Below are 16,228 nucleotides of genomic sequence, written 5' to 3'. Positions count from 1 at the left end.
AGTTTCACACTGAGCTGCAGTTTCCTTCTCTGTAAGATGAGGGTCACCTCCTCCAGCTTATCTGTCCTCATCTACATAATCATGTGTTCACTGCCTGCATAGCCCTCCCTCTCTTGCTGGGCTATGAGCTCCATGAGTGTAGAGACCTTGCGTGTCCTGTTTCCTCCCAAGGGCCCAGTGCCTAGAGAGGGTTGGCACAATGTGAAGCTTAGCAATAGTGAATGCCTAACAGCTGGTAACATGGAGACATGCCTCAATGGCATTGTTAGTACTATTACAGGTAACTAGCTGCTTTCCTGGGATTATATTTTTTAGGCTGATCATTCTAATCCCTAAGGTGCAAACTGGCATCCTTTGTATGATTTGCAGGATATTTAAAAAATTTCAAATTAATTGCCAAGATTTACAAATTAGAACATTGATGGTGGCTCACACCTGTAATCCCAGCACTTTGGGAGGCTGAGGAAGGTGGATCACTTGAGCCCAGGAGTTTGAGACCAGCCTGGGCAATATAGTAAAACCCTATCTCTACAAAAGATACAAAAATTTGCTGCATGTGGTGGCACACACCCGCAGTCCCACCTACTCAGGAGGCTGAGGTAGAAGAATCGTTTGAGCCTCAGGAGGTTAAGACTATAGTGAGCCGTGATAGTGCTACTGCACTCCAGCCTGGGCGACAGTGAGACCCTGTCTCAGAAAATGAATGAATGCATGAACATTGAGGATAAAGACTCAGATCTTTGGCATGTCTTTAAAAAAAAAAAATCAGAGGCTGGGTGCAGTGGCTCATGCCTGTAATCCCAGCACTTTGGGAGGCTGAGGTGGGCGGATCATGAGGTTAAGAGATTGAGACCATCCTGGCTAACATGGTGAAACCCCATCTCTACTAAAAACACAAAAATTAGCTGGGCATGGTGGCACATGCCTGTAGTTCCAGCTACTTGGGAGGCTGAGGCAGGAGAATTGCTTGAACCCAGGAGGTGAAGACTGGCAGCGAGCCGAGATTGCGCCACTGCACTCCAGTCTGGCGACAGAGAGAGACTTTGTCTCAAAAAAAAAAAAAAAAAAAAAAAAAAATTCAGAGTATGAGTCCACCACCAAGCTGTGTAATAGCTGCTCCCCGTGGATGGGGCAGGCCACAGACCCTGCTACTTCCTTTGATGTCCTCACCACTGCTGCCTGTTAGTTACCGTTTAATATGATTTGTATTTTGTATTATGTTTTATCTCATATATGGTTTTTTTTACTCATTTACCTAAACTTCCTGGCTCTTGCATGCATCTGATTTCAACTTGTGCTTATAATGGTCAATGTGAAAAGATTCCTGAAAGCACTGGGCATAATCCCTCCAAAACAGGTCCCAAGAAAACAAAAGGGACAGGATGTGGGGGTGATAGTAACTACTTCATAAAGCTGCTATAAGAACAAACTGAGTTACTATTAATAATTATAAAAGATCTGACATATGGAAGTACTATACATGTTTGGTATTATCGTTTTACCTCGTTATCCTCTTTGATTCTGAATACGAATAGCAGTTTCCTGGCAATCTTAAAAACACAAAGTGCACTTCTTTTAGTGGACCCAGGGTCATCTGCTTTAAAAAAGTCATCAATCTCTCTCCTAGAAAGGAAAGGGCAAAAAAAGACATTCTAAATTAAGAGCTTGTAGCACCTGGAAAGCTTTTCAAGCACTCTTAAGAAAAACCTCATGTATCTGCCATTCATTGGGAGCCAGAGAAGCATGTGCTAGGGAGATCCTAGCCCTTACCTGATATCTCTCTGCAGTCGACTCCGACAGAGAAAACTCCGGACGTGGGCCTGGATCACGACAGCTGCCCGCTCCCGCTCCTTCTGCACAAGCCTTTCTTCTCGTGCCTGACGGGCTCTATCGATGAACCATGCTCTCGAGGTCTGAGACAGGGTGAACATGTTTGCAAACTTGCACAAACCCTGCAAGGAAAATGGGGAAGTAGGTGTTGTAGATTGTTGTCTGGAAAACACACACAGAAAGAGGCTCAAGAGCAGAGGGTGGGCAGGGACCTGGGCAGCAGAGATACTCAGGACCTGTCAACACCCTCCAAAGTACTAACAGCTCTCCGGCGCAAGTCCAAACCTCCCACAGGCTCTTTCATGCAATTCACCAAGACCAGGGATGCTACATCCTGTATTAAATAATCTCATTCTTAAGGAAAAGAGAACAGCACCTGGCATAGGATAAGGGCAGGTCCAGCTTTACGAATGAACAAAAAATGAATCAATCCCACCCATAAAGCTCTAATTCAAACCAGGTATCCTGTAGGTCAAAGATTCCCAGATATCTGAATTTTCTGGAATAGTCCACAGTATTTGGGAAACCAAAACTGAGAAGTCAGCTTTTACTTTGCCAAGTAAGGACTCGAGGGAAAAATCAAACATGATTATTTGCTGTCATCATTATCGTATTCATCCATTCACTAAATAAATATTTACTGGTGCCTACTTTGTGACAGCACCCAATAAAGAAAGGCCCATTTTAACATTAACAAAGCAAAAGGTACGCATTTCAGAATGCAAGACAGTCCATGACATTTAATATATTTGGTTTTATGTACAGCCTATTGCATTGTCCTTACAGTTACCATCCTGCCAAGGACCAGTAAAGACTTTACTGCAGAACTGGTCCTGTCCACTAACAGATGCTTTTCTGAAGAGAAGCTCTAAATTATATACTAAGTTTTTATCTAAATCACCAGTAACTGTTTTTTCCCAAAGGGACAGCTTTTGCTAGCAGCCTAAAGCACACAGCACTGACCCACGGAGGCTCCCATACTGAGATGATTTTTTTAGATGCTTGATGACTTTGACATTCTATACAAAACGCACTATCAGCCCAGTTAAAAACACTGAAATGAATTATTCAGAAAGCCAGACTTCCAGAAAACAATCTCTCTACCAGGCTACTTTACTCAAAGTAGCACCCACATGAAAATACCACCCAGAGTAAAAAGATGGATGGAACTAGGGGCCATTTATCCTAAGTGAAATAACTCTGAAACGTAAAGGCAAATACTGCATGACTTCACTTAGAAGTGGGAGTGAAACAATGGGCCCACATAGACAAACAGTGGAATAAGACAATGGAGACTCCAAAAGGTGGGAGATGGGATGGGGGTAAGGGTTGAACAATTATCTATTGGTACAATGTTCACCATTCGGATGATGGGTGCACTAAAAGCCCAGACTCCACCACTGCACAATATATGCATATAAGAAACCTGTACCCCCTACATCTATACAAAGAAATTTAAAAATTATTAAAACAAACATTGGACATAATAGTATTATCTCCCAGAGGTATTAGATGAATTACATATTACTGAAAGGCATTTAATAAGTGTGCTCTATTATTAGTATTAATAAGGACAATAAAATAATACCCTTTTATAACCAAAAAAAGTTGGTGCTAGCCTCCCGCCACATGAACGTATCAAGGGACCTCTGTGACCCCTTCTCAACAGTGATTCGCATCTGTCAAACATCATCAGTAATCCTTGAAACAAACTAACAGAGCCCACCTGACTACAGGAGGGAAGGTATTAGGTTGGTGCAAAAGTAATTGTGGTTTTTAACTTTTTTGAAAAAAAACACTAAGTTGTAATTACTTTTGCATCAACCTGTAAAAGGCTTGGAGAGAAAAGGTAGCCATCTTCTGAATCATTCATTCTTCCTGCCCCAGCAGTAAAGTCTGGAGATCTCACCTGAGGACCTGCCTGTGTCGCAGAAATGCCAGGTAATCATTAGTGATCTTGCACGGGACTCGTGGCTGAGAACAGCTTCTCACTTCAGAAAAGCTTGTTATTTTTTCTGGCAGAAGCAGAAAAAAAAAAAAATCCAAACTTAGGGTTAAATTTTATAGGTGTGGCATCATACATCTTCCTGAGTAAAAGTAGTAACTACAATGCCAACGGTTTTTTAAAAATACCACTGGGTCCTCTTTATTTAGTGTCTCAACTAAATGTTACACTGTATCTCTTCAATCCTCACAGTTTAAAGGGAATACGTTGAAAATAAATCCCAAAGTTGTTGAATTAAAGCTGTGATGAGAAGCAACATAACTTAGAAGTCATGGAATGTTAAAGAGCTATTGAAAATCATATTTGACTTTTTTTTTTTTTTTTTTTTTTTTTTTTTTTTGGCAGTCTCACTCTGTCGCTGAGGCTGGAGAGCAGTGGCATGATTTCAGCTCACTACAACCTCTGCTCCCAGGTTCAAGCGATTCTCCTGCCTCAGCCTCCCAAGTAGCTGGGATTACAGGTGCCTGCCACCACACCCAATCTCGGCTGGGATTACAGGTGTGAGCCATTGCATCCAGTCATGTGTGACTTTTTTTTTTTTTTTTTTTTTTTTTTTTGAGATGGGGTCTGGCTCTGTCGCCCAGGCAGGAGTGCAGTGGTACGATCTCGGCTCACTGTAAGCTCCACCTTCCGGGTTCACGCCATTCTCATGCATCAGCATGTTTGACATTTTTAATGATACGGAAAAATGTTTATGCCTTAAAAGTGAATAAAGGGCTGCCTGTGGACCAATAAGATCCCAATTACCTAAAGAAAAATGCACACACACACACACACACACACACACACACACAGAGATACAAAACTAGCATGAACTATACCAACATGTTACCAGTGGCTGTTCTGAGGTACTGAAATTGTGGGAAATTTTCCTTAATTGATCTGTATTTTCTGAATTTTCCAGAGAATGCACATGGTAAAGCAGCACTGCATAGTGAGGGGCACACGGGCTTTGGGAGTCACACGGAGTTGGAGCCAGTCCCTAGCTCTGCCACATAACTATAGGGAGAATGTCTAAGTTTTTTTTTTTTTTTCCAAGGCAGGGTCTCGCTCCATCATCCAAGCTGGAGTGCAGTGGTGCAATCATGGTTCACTGCAGCTTCTACCTCCCAGGCTCAAGCGATTCTCCCACCTCAGCTTCTCAAGTAGCTGGGACCACAGGTGCACACCACCACATCTAGCTAGTTTTTAAATTTTTTGTAGAGGTGGGGTCTCACTATGTTGCCCAGGCTGGTGGTCTCAAACTCCTGGACTCGAGATCCTCCTGCCTTGGCCTCCCAAAACGTTAGGATTACAGGTGTGAGCCACCGCACTTGGCCCTGAGTCTTTCCATCTTCATCTATTAATTGGCTTAGAGGTTGATAATGAGGACTAAATGTGATGATGTGTATCAAGTACCTATGGAGGTACTTGAGCACACAGTGTAGAGTGTATAGTCAATAAGTCTAACTGGTGTATTTTTTTTTACAGACACAAGGATTTAAAAAAAAAAAAAAAAAAACCCTTCACCAGAGGCTCCAGACATTTCTCACCCATTAACTTTTTTCCTATCTTAAATGCACTAAGATTCACCAGTCCTGTCCCTTGGGTTATGAACTCCTGGCCCTGCCGTTTAGACTAACAGATTCAAGCTCCTCAGGACTGCAAAAGAGCAGGGCCTAAGCCATGAGTACAATGATATGCTCCCTCCATGACATGCAGACAGTGCCTCAATGGCAGAGGGTACATCGAATTAGCAAGGGAAGAGGGAGCCTCTTCCTAAAAGAAAAACAAAGTTGCATGCAAACTGTGCCTAAGTACTGTAAGACAATCTTAAAACTTTCACTTCTCCCAGGGGGCCTCCCAGGATACAAAATTACTCTTATCCCCTTCCTTGAGATTATCATCCCTTCAATGTTATTGGTTGATTTCTGTTTATACCATATAATAGCCTACACTTTACAGTTTTTCTCATCCTTTCCTATACACCTTCTCCACCTGCACAGTGTATACTATAGTTCATCAATTAATAAAACACACAATCAAGTGTTTATTAAGTACTTATTTTGCTAAATGCCATGGAGAATCAAAGAAAAGCCTGTGCGCAGCAGAAAAAGGCATGTATCAGATAAAGTAGGCCTTGGTTCTTTTCAGTACTCATTCTATCTGACATTTAGCCAAGTTACTTATCCTCTCTAGGCCTCAGTTTCCTTATGTGTAAATCGAAGGTGATAACAGTGTCTATGTCCTAGGGTTGCTAAAAGGATTAAATGCAACATTTACCCTTCTTGTACCTCAACTTAGTCATCACAACATTGTGATTAGGATTAAATGGCGAAATATTAATAAGGGATATCTGAAAGCATGTAGCATGTAAGTGAGCTTTACTGTATTGTCCTTAAGAAGCTTGCAATCCAGTTAAGGAAATAAGAATCATATAGGTAGAAAGATGAGAAAGTAAGAGGTTGGTGACAACCAAGATCATTTAAAAAAGTAAATGAGTACCCATTATGTGTCAAGTCCTTTATAAGTGATCTCATCTAATAAGGACAGGAATCCTATGAGAAGATCACTCATGATCTCCTCTAGTCCAGTTTAGACCATTAGCATGTGGCAGAGTCAAGACTGTAATAACTAAGAGACAGGATTCAGACTCTTGTCTTACCTCTATATTTCCAAAGCTGAAGCACCATAAATACCAACTGCTGACTGAGCCAAGAGTATTTTCCCTGTACAGTAGGAAAAGCTGGGCCACCAGGTTTAATGACCACCACCATTTGTTCTGGGTAGACAGTGTATCAGACACTGTACAGATATTTAACCGACTTGTCTTTTCAACGTTCTATCAGGTCTCGATAATCTTTTGTTTTTGTGAGACGGAGTCTCACTTTGTTGCCCAAGCTGGAGTGCAGCTGCGCGAACTCGGCTCACTGCAACCTCCGCCTCCCAGGTTCAAGTGATTCTCCTGCTTCAGCCTCCCAAGTAGCTCGGATTACAGGCGCCTGCCACCACGCCCGGCTAATTTTTCTATTTTTAGTAGAGATAGGGCTTCACCATGTTGGCCACGCTGGTCTTGAACTTCTGACTACAGGTGATCCGCCCGCCTCGGCCTCCCAAAGTGCTAGGATTACAGGCGTGAGCCACCGTGGCCAGCCTCAATAATCTAATTTTTATTTAAAGAATAGAAAACAGGACTTAAAGAGACTATTCATACTAACAGCTATTATTTATTGAAAGCTGCCGACTATCTAGGTGGATGCTTTTGAATCTGAATCCATGTATATCCAAAGCAATTATTACTAGGTAAAATAAACAAGATCTAGGGCTCCCCCATTCACAGAATGGCAAAGCAAAGAGAAGCCGAGAATGCAAGGTTGCCTGTGGGGCTAAGCTGGACTCAAATTACGACCAAATTTTTCTATATTCAGAACTAGGTGTCAGGCACAGTACTAAAACATATTTCACACCTTCTGTGAAACCTGCTAATTACTCCATTTACACAGAAGGAAACTGAGGCTCAGAGAGGTGAGGGAACTCACCCAAGGTCACACAGCGAGCGAACAGTATTCGAACTCCAGTTTAGGTGAGTCCTGGGTCCCGGCGTCTTTCCTCGGCATCAACAACCACAGGAACAAATCACCCAGCATTAGTCCGTTTATAAAGGCCTATCGTCCCAAAAGTGAAAAGAGGTGGAAAGGGCCGCGGAGAGAGCCCCTGGAGCACACAAGCCAGATTCCAGCACTTGTTCCTCCGACCTGACCAGTCAGGGACTCGGCCCTACAGCCACCTCTCTCAAAGTCCCCCGCCCCACCACTCGGAGAACTGACGACCCAGTTGTCACTCGCTACCCGCAGGCCGACCTTTATTCGCTGGAGGTCCCCGCACTCGGGTCGGGGCCGCAGCTGCCACTGTCTCAGCCCAAAACACCCTAGTTCTGCCAGACCCGGGGTAGCAGCCGAGGCACAACCGCCATTTTGCCCCGGGGTGTTTGCTTTCAGAACTCCGCCAGGAAGCAAGCATCCAGTTCCGGAAAATGACAGTTCCGCAGAGCTTCTTCGTCCGGGATGGAAAACTTCCCCACACCTTGTCCTCCCCTCTGGCAGCTGAAATATCGGTGGCGGGATAAACGCCTTACCCAGCCAAGAGAAGCTGGCACCCATTCCAGCCAGGGACGTTGGAAAGAAAACTGCCCCCTAGGCGCACAACGGACCGTTTAAGACGTTGCTCTCTGCGGGGCGGAAGTGGGGTGCGGACAACGGAAGTTACCGCCCCGGCCCCGCCTCCGCCCCGGCTGGGGTGAGCTGGGTGTTTCCTGCCTCTCACAGTCCGGGTTTGGAGACTCCTGCGTCCTCCGACTTTTCATGGTAGGGAGGGCGGTGCCCACCGACTGGGGGCTGAAGGCGGCCGAGGGAGCTGGGCAGCAGCAGAGTATAAGAAGAAGGGACCGAGAGGAGGGGGTGCGATGAGGGGCAGTTGCGATAGTGGAGAGGCATTTGGGGGATTGGTTGGGGGAAAGGCCGGGGGTGGGGGAAGGGCTTTGGGTGGAGAATTAGGGGTGGTGGTGGAGTTGGTGGGGGGGATCCCTGGCGGTTTGGAATCCGGGAAGCACATTTGGGCTTGGGGAGTAGATAACGTGTGTGCGTAAGGAAGGGGTGTCTCCGAGTGAGTCCTGAACGCTGGTTGGAGATGGGAGTTGGGGATTGCGAGGAGAACAAAGAGATGTTAATTGAAAACGGACATTTGGGGTGGAAAATGAGGATTTGGAGGATTATGAAGGAGAATGGGCAGGTTATGAGAAGGTGAGGTAGAATTCCTGGGGGCGGAGCGTTTGGGGTTTTGGAGGTTGTAGCTGGAGTCGCTGGGTTTCCAGGAAGTGGGGAAGGGGCTCCCAGGTGCGTCTGAACACACGGGCGAGTGGGGGAAAGAAATCGAGGGAGCCCAGCAGGCGGATGTGCGTTCAGTGCTTGGAATTCTGGGGAGAGATGCCAGGGGCCTGAGGTCAGGATACCTGTGCCACGAAGTCCAGTGCCTCAGCTGGCGTCTGGGTACCTATCTGTAACTTCCGTTGAGGCCAGAGGTGACCACGCCTAAGGAGCCGGAGGATGTCTCAAGATCTGTCTCTCAGCTGTGGGGTGTGTCTCCTTGGGATCCTCTAGGGTCTGTTCCCTGAATAGCTCATTGTCCCTGGGTAGAGATGACCAAAGATTGGCCCAGATCTTTCTTCTTGCTTGCTTGTTTGTCACGTCCCTGGAAAGTGCAGTCTTTAGGGAAAATCAGTCCCAGTGACGCTGCTGAAGAAAAATCAGTTATCCTGTATCTGACTTTGACTTGTCTGTTCCATTTTGTGCAAAATAATGACCAGCGGAGTGGAAGAAGGCAGCATAAACCAGTGGTTCTCAAACTCTGGTCCCACCAGTAGCAACACCTGGTAACTTATTCAAAATGGCTGAATTTTCAAGCCCTATCACAGACTACTGAATCAGACATTCTTGGGGTGGAGCCCATCTATCTGTTTTAACAAGCCTTGAAAAGGGATTAGACTAATGATTTCTTGATTTGGACTGTGTAATGAAAGGGGGCATAGGAGTTGGGAGTCAGAGGGCTCTTATAGGTGTGATTCCTAGTTTTCTCCCCTAAAAAGTGGGGTTGACGATAAACGTCTTTCTCACTAGACCATTGAGAGAAATAGGCCAATAATTTGTGTATTAAACAGGAAGAGAAAGCCATTCGGTGGGACAGTTGAAATTGGCGGTAGCTGTCTTATAAGCAAATTTTGGATGTAAAATGCTGCAGTTATGTGACTGATGTGACTTAGTTTAGTTGAAATGTAACAGCAGACTTTTCTGAGTTGTAGAAATGCCCTCAGTTTGAGAAGATTTTATAACTAGCCTCAATACAGTGTTTCTTAAACTTCTTTGCTGTAGGAATCCCCTGAGGTGATGCTTTGCCTCACATCCCTGGCAATTCTTAGATAAAGCTGGTTAAACACCTTAGCTAGATGGCAGTGAGCCCTGGTCCCATATCAGAATCCCCCAAAGAGCTTTTTAAACACTAGTGACTGATCAGCCACCCCTCCGCATCTCTAAGATACTGATTAATTGATCTGGGGTGTAGCCCAGGCAAGCACCGGTGTGTGTGAGTTCGTTTTTGTTTTTTTGAGACAGGGTCTTGCTCTGTTGCCCAGACTGGAGAGTGCACTGGTGTGATTGATCTTGGCTCACTAAAGCCTCACCCTCCCTGCCTCAAGCAATCCTCCCACCGCAGTCTCTCGAGTTGCTGGGACTACAGGTGTGTGCCACCATGGCCGGTTAATTATGTGTATGTGTGTGTGTGTGTGTGTGTGTGTAGAGATTAGGTCTTATGTTGCTCAGGCTGGTCTCGAATTCCTGGGCTGAAGCAATCCTCCTGCCTTGGCCTCCCAAAGTGCTGGGATTATAAGCGTGAGCCACTGTGCCTGGCCTAGCATCATGTTTTTTAAGTACACCCAGGTGATTCTAGTAGCCAGGGTTGGGAACCACTGGTCCCACAGTTTTAGAGGCCCAAAGGAAACTACACAAAGGACTAGGTGCCAAATACTTTAACATTCATTCTCTGAGGGTTTTGAAGATTATGACTTTAACACTCCATTTTACAAGTTAGAAAACTGAAGCTTGGGTTAAATTGCTTGAATTTCACAAAGGAAATGGTGGAACTGGGTTGCAATCCAGGCGTGCCAAGACTATCCAGTTTTCCTTAACACACACACGTGCACAAGAACAAAGCACAAAGAAGCGTATAGAAAACGTGGGGTCAGGGATTTGGTGCCTTTTTTCCTACTGTACTTGCCTGAGCCTCCTTTCCAGTCGATGATTTTCCCCCTTCAGCTGATTTTTGTATTTTCATGCATGCATACAATTGCTTCTTGCCTGTGGCTCTGAAGCTGTGAAGTGGGGGCTGGCTTTGGTTTATGGTGTTTTGGTTTGTTTTTATGTGTCAGGTCAGGAATTCACTGGGCCAAGACCATGGAGTTAATGGTAGCTTAAATAAGGGGTACAGTGCTTTTTAAAACAGTGGGCTGTAATCTTGGTGGGCTTTAAAATCTCGTGGGGGAGTTTTAAAAATTCTGTCGCCTACACATCCCAGACCAATTACATGAGAATTTTCTTGGTAGGACCTAGGTGTCAGGAGTTTTGAGCTCCTGTGTGATTTTGATTATCACCAACTGGAGAGCCACTATTTAGAATCAGCAATATTATATTCAGGGGTGATGGAGAGAAGGGAGACTGACCATTTAACTGGAATAAACTTCTGATTGAATCAGATCCGTAGCCAGTATCTCAATTATTCATTGCCTCTCTGTTTAACGTAACCAATTTTGCTGTCTCCTGCCTCACCTCCCCAACTTCATTAGTAATGAAATCAAACCTTTGAAACAAGTCAAAAAGCAGGATACTGGCCAGGTGTGGTGGCTTATGCCTGTAATCCCAGTACTTTGGGAGGCTGAGGCAGGTGGATCACTTGAGGTCAGGAGCTCGAGACCAGACTGACCAACATGGAGAAATCCCATCTCTACTAAAAATACAAAAAGTTAGCCGGGCGCGGTGGCTCATGCCTATAATCCCAGCACTTTGAGAGGCCGAGGCAGGAGGATCACCTGAGGTCAGGAGTTCAAGATCAGCCTGACCAACATGGTGAAACCCCATCTCTACTAAAAATACAAAATTAGCTAGGCGTGGTGGCGCATGCCTATAATCCCAGCTACTTGGGAGGCTGACGCGGGAGAATCGCTTGAACCTGGAAGGCAGAGGTTGCGGTGAGCAGAGATCGTGCCATTGCACTCTAGCCTGGGCAACAAGAGCAAAACTCCGCCCCCCCCCCCCAAAAAAAGCAGGATTCCAGTAGCAACAGCGGGGAGAGTCCTCCCTAGAGAGATTTGCTGTGGGGGTTTCTGGTTCACTGCCTCCTGTCCTCAGTTCACTGTAACTTGGGCTCAAGGACATGAATGCTGCCAAAACTTTTCCCCCAAGGGCCTTGCCTCCTATTAGGCTGACTGACCTTTGGAGGGGGTGGGCTCTGGAAAGGTTCAGAGCTTTTGTTGTCTAATCTGGAGCCTCATTCTAGATCAGGATGGCTCCTGCCTTTATCTTTTAGTCATGCCGTCTGCCATTAGAGCTGGATGCGGTTTCCAAAGAGGAGAAGATAGTTTGAGACTTCGGGAGCATTCTCAAATTACCATAATTTGAGTGTTTCCTATCCGAGTGTTTACTCAGAGCCAGGGAGCCCTGTGAGGGAGGTGAGGCTGTTGGCCCTGGACACAGCTACTAAGTGGCAGGGCTGGGGCCTTACACGCAGGTCTGACTCCAAACCCTTCACCACACTTTACCTCACAACTATTTTCAGGGCTTTTTGTACTTTTTAAAGACGGGAGGTGAGGCTGACCTTTCTCAGCTTATATATCATAGCTCTCAATCTACTAGGTGTGATGGGCTCTGGGCCAGCCACCACTTGCCCATGTCCTTCACTGGCCCCATCACTGACTCAACTCCTAGCTTGAGAGTGACTGACCCTAGGCCGGGCGCGGTGGCTCACGCCTGTAATCCCAGCACTTTGGGAGGCCGAGGCGGGCGGATCACAAGGTCAGGAGATCGAGACCACAGTGAAACCCCGTCTCTACTAAAAATACAAAAAATTAGCCGGGCGCGGTTGTGGGCGCCTGTAGTCCCAGCTACTCGGGAGGCTGAGGCAGGAGAATGGCGTGAACCCAGGAGGCGGAGCTTGCAGTGAGCCGAGATCGCGCCACTGCACTCCAGCCTGGGCGACAGAGCGAGACTCCGTCTCAAAAAAAAAAAAAAAAAAAAAAAAAAAAAAAAGAGAGTGACTGACCCTGTCGGGGCTGTGGCATCCAAATCCACAAAATGGAAATAACTTAGCTGTCTTCCAGCATTGTTTGGATTTGTAAAAGGCATGTGGTGGTAGAAATTAAGTGGTCAAGGGACATCCAGGGGCTTTCTGGAGCCATGGAAATGTTCCAAGACAGCTTGATTGGCGTGGGGGCTACACAGGTGCAAGTATCGACCAAAACACATCGAACTGTACACTTAAAATATACTTTATTATGTGCAAATTATCTTTAAAAAGGTATTGGAAAGCCAAAAAAGGTACAGTCATGCACCACATAATGACAGTTTGGTTAGTGACAGACTGCATATATAACAATCCCTTAAGATTAAATGGAACTGGAAAATTCCTATAACCTAGTGATAGAAATTATATATAACTATAACTATATATAATTATATAATCTATAACTCTAGCTGTCATTTCAGTTGTAGCACAACATATTATGTGTTTGTGGTGATGCTGGTGTAAACAGAATTACTTCGCTGCCAGTTGTATAAAAGTCTAGCACATACAATTATGTACAGTACGTAATAGTTGATAATAGTAGTAAACTTGATGTATCACTGGTTAATGTATTTACTATTAATGGTTATTTTAGAATATACTCCTATACTCCTTCTACTTGCTTTTTTTTTTTAAGTGAAAACTGTAAAACAGCCTCAGGCAGGTGCTTCTAGAGGTATTCCAGAAGAAGGGATTGTTATGGGAGATGACAGTTCCATGCCTGTCACTGTCCCTGAAGACCTTCTAGTGAGACAGGATGTGGAGGATAGTGATACTGACAATCCTGACCCTGTGTAGGCTAGGCTCATATGTGTGTATTTTGTAGTTTTGAACAAAAAAGTTTAAAAATTAAAAAAAAAAAGTATAGAGTAAGTATATAAAGTATTTTTGTAAAGCTGTACAAATATGTGTTTTAAGCTGTGTTATTACAAAAGGATCCAAAAGTTAAAAAAAATTAAAAAGTTTTTGAAGTAAAAAGTTATAGTAGGCAAAGGTTAACTTATTATCAAAAGAAAAAAAAATTAAATAAATGTAGTGTGGCCTCCCTGTGCAGTGTTGATAAAGCTACAGTAGTGTGCAGTAATGTCCTAGGCCTTCACGTTCACTCACTGTTTGCTCACCCAGAGCAATTTTCAGGCCTACACACTCCATTCATGATAAGTGTCCTATACAAGTATAGCATTAGAAAAAAATCCTTCGTATCATATATTTACTGTACTTTGACTTTACATGAAGTATACTTTATGTACTTTTTTGTCTGTTTCATGATAGGCAGCTTCCAAAATGCTAGATCATTTGCATTTTGGGGTAAATTTCCTTAACACATACCCTCACCCATGACCATAAGCCTTTTTCCCCCCCCTTTTGAGGTCTTCACAGTTTTTGGAAACTATTTCCATAAGCTACTCCTGTCATCCCATGGACAAAGGATGTTTCTGAGGGAGGCAGCTGGTCATAACTGTTAGTGTGAGGTCTCTGGGGACTGATTTCAGAGGACAGCTACAAGGGAGGGTGACTGCTTCCTCTGGACCGCTTTTGTGTGTGGCATCGGGCAGCAAGACCCCAGGTGAGCTAAGCCTGAGCTTTTGCAAACGTACTTTCTTGTGACGTTTCTTGATGAAAAAGGAACTGTTTCTTGAGAAAACGTTTCTTTCCAGGAGGCTGTTCTTTCTGTTTCACTCTGCAAGGCCCTGACCTGGCAGGTGATATCCAGGCCACTGTTGGGTGCCATGGAGGTGGGGAGAGTTGGCCAGAAGAGTTGGATAACCTTGAATTGAATATCGTCTGTGACTGTTGCATTGCCTCTGCTGTTGCAGGCTGCCACCCTTTACTCCCCATCCCGTTTACAAAAATAATGCTTGTGTTTTACCAGTTATAATCGTAGTACCCTTTCATATAATCTGGAAAAGCTAGACAATTCTTTTTCAGTTTCAGGGAATAGTTCAAAAAAGTTATGTGCTGTCAGTGCCCTGCAGCCAATAACCACGAGGAGCATACCTGTGGTCAAGCAAAGCTGGGTTTATTTCCTTGTTGCATTGGGGGAGAACTGTGGGACATCTCAGAGAAGGTCTGGGCTTGTGTTGGGTGATTTGAGAGAGAGAGTTCAGAGAAGTGGGGCTTTGCTCTGTGTTGGATGCTGCTGGGAAGCAGGGCTAATTCTGTGATTGAGTCTCAGTGATTCCTGACTTGAAAGCAGGAAGAATGGAAAGAGGCTAAACCTCTCATTGGTAAAGCAGTGGCTGTAACTCGTATTAGCCAGGATAGGGGATCTTTGGTCATTTTTGTATTTTGTTGGATAATGTTTCTGTTTATGTCTATGTTCAGACATGATTGAATGGTCCTGTTTTTGTCTTGTCGCAAGGTCACAGAGTGGCCTTGTCTGATGGTGATGTGCTGTGAGAAACTGTTGATGTTCAGTGGGAATGGTCAGGCCAGCCGTGGGGGCCTACCCCAGATTCATCAAAGATTCTGCCCACCCTTGCACATCTCCAGCTCTACAATTTTACCTGTTCATTTCAGACATGTTTTCTCTGAGTTCACATGTGCCGGATACCAGTCTCATTTTCCAAGCCTGCGTAAATCAGCCACTGTATCCATTTCTTTGAGATGTGCCATGCTATCAGGGAGATTGTAGTGGGATCTTGATCTTTTGGGCCGCACTAGTCTAGGAAATCTAATTGTGCAATAACTGGGTTCCAAAAGTTTCCATGTCTGTTGTTTAGTCCTCAGAAACACCTTCTCCCCACAGGAAGTGACAGGAGTGTGAGCTGGAATCCCATTCAACTTCATAAAAGCTTATTTCATCTGTGATGCAGCTGAAAGATGACACTTAGCTATTCGGTGATACATGGCAATAAGGAAATGTAAAGAGACCTGGGCAGTGCTTTAGGCTGCTTTAGGGTGCAGCCAGGGTGTTCATGTATACAGGTGCTAGGCAGAAAGGAGGTACTTATAACATAAGAGTTAGTGGCACACTTATGCCTGCAGGGTCGGCAGGCAAGGTCAGTGTATGAGGCTATCTGGGTGGGTTTTGGGACAAACTAGGGGATTCATGGCCCTCTCTAGGGGGCATCCAATACCCCAGCTCCCACCAGTTGTTCCCCTGCTAGCCCAGTTGGCCTCTGATTTTAAGAGAAGCCAGAAGTCCAGATTTTTCTGTGAGCGCTCCTTAGTTGTCCACATTGGAAGCAAACTTTTAAATGCTGTGTATGCGTGGCCCAAGCAAAACACATCTGGAGGCCAGATTGAATCCACAGGCTGAAAGCAGTCAACCAGGCCTGATGTCATGACCCTGTGTCCTCTCTACTGGCAGGAAGAGATGTCAGGAGAAAGTGTGGTGAGCTCAGCGGTGCCAGCGGCTGCTACCCGCACCACTTCCTTCAAGGGCACGAGCCCCAGCTCCAAATACGTGAAGCTGAACGTGGGTGGAGCCCTCTACTATACCACCATGCAGACACTGACCAAGCAGGACACCATGCTGAAGGCCATGTTCAGCGGGCGCATGGAAGTGCTCACCGACAGTGAAGGTAA

At 45.1% G+C, this 16,228-nt stretch overlaps 2 protein-coding genes across 6 annotated transcripts in view; one reads left to right on the top strand and one right to left on the bottom strand.

The window, feature by feature from the left end:
• UBE3B (ubiquitin protein ligase E3B) overlaps window positions 1-7,451 on the bottom strand; it is a 65,729-nt gene extending 58,278 nt beyond the window's left edge. For 3 of the 4 annotated variants that reach the window (XM_050749662.1, XM_050749664.1, XM_050749665.1), the window contains exons 1-4: window positions 7,354-7,451; window positions 3,740-3,845; window positions 1,771-1,952; window positions 1,503-1,623 (exon numbers count right to left, since the gene is read on the bottom strand). In XM_050749662.1, the coding sequence (XP_050605619.1) occupies window positions 1,503-1,623; window positions 1,771-1,931 (282 nt within the window). In that variant the 5' untranslated portion in view covers window positions 1,932-1,952; window positions 3,740-3,845; window positions 7,354-7,451. The remainder of the gene's footprint in view (window positions 1-1,502; window positions 1,624-1,770; window positions 1,953-3,739; window positions 3,846-7,353) is intronic. The other variant, XM_050749663.1, reaches the window with a different exon arrangement.
• Window positions 7,452-8,022: 571 nt separating this feature from the next.
• The window catches only part of KCTD10 (potassium channel tetramerization domain containing 10), a 29,313-nt gene continuing 21,107 nt past the window's right edge, over window positions 8,023-16,228 (top strand). For both annotated transcript variants that reach the window (XM_050749856.1, XM_050749855.1), the window contains exons 1-2: window positions 8,023-8,178; window positions 16,011-16,224. In XM_050749856.1, coding sequence (XP_050605813.1) covers window positions 8,176-8,178; window positions 16,011-16,224 — 217 coding nt within the window. In that variant the 5' untranslated portion in view covers window positions 8,023-8,175. The remainder of the gene's footprint in view (window positions 8,179-16,010; window positions 16,225-16,228) is intronic.

Source organism: Macaca thibetana, chromosome 11 (assembly GCF_024542745.1).
Source record: "Macaca thibetana thibetana isolate TM-01 chromosome 11, ASM2454274v1, whole genome shotgun sequence".
Classification (NCBI taxonomy): domain Eukaryota; kingdom Metazoa; phylum Chordata; class Mammalia; order Primates; family Cercopithecidae; genus Macaca; species Macaca thibetana.
The sequence above is the reverse complement of the archived record's forward strand: the minus strand, read 5'-3'. Positions and strand labels throughout refer to the sequence as shown.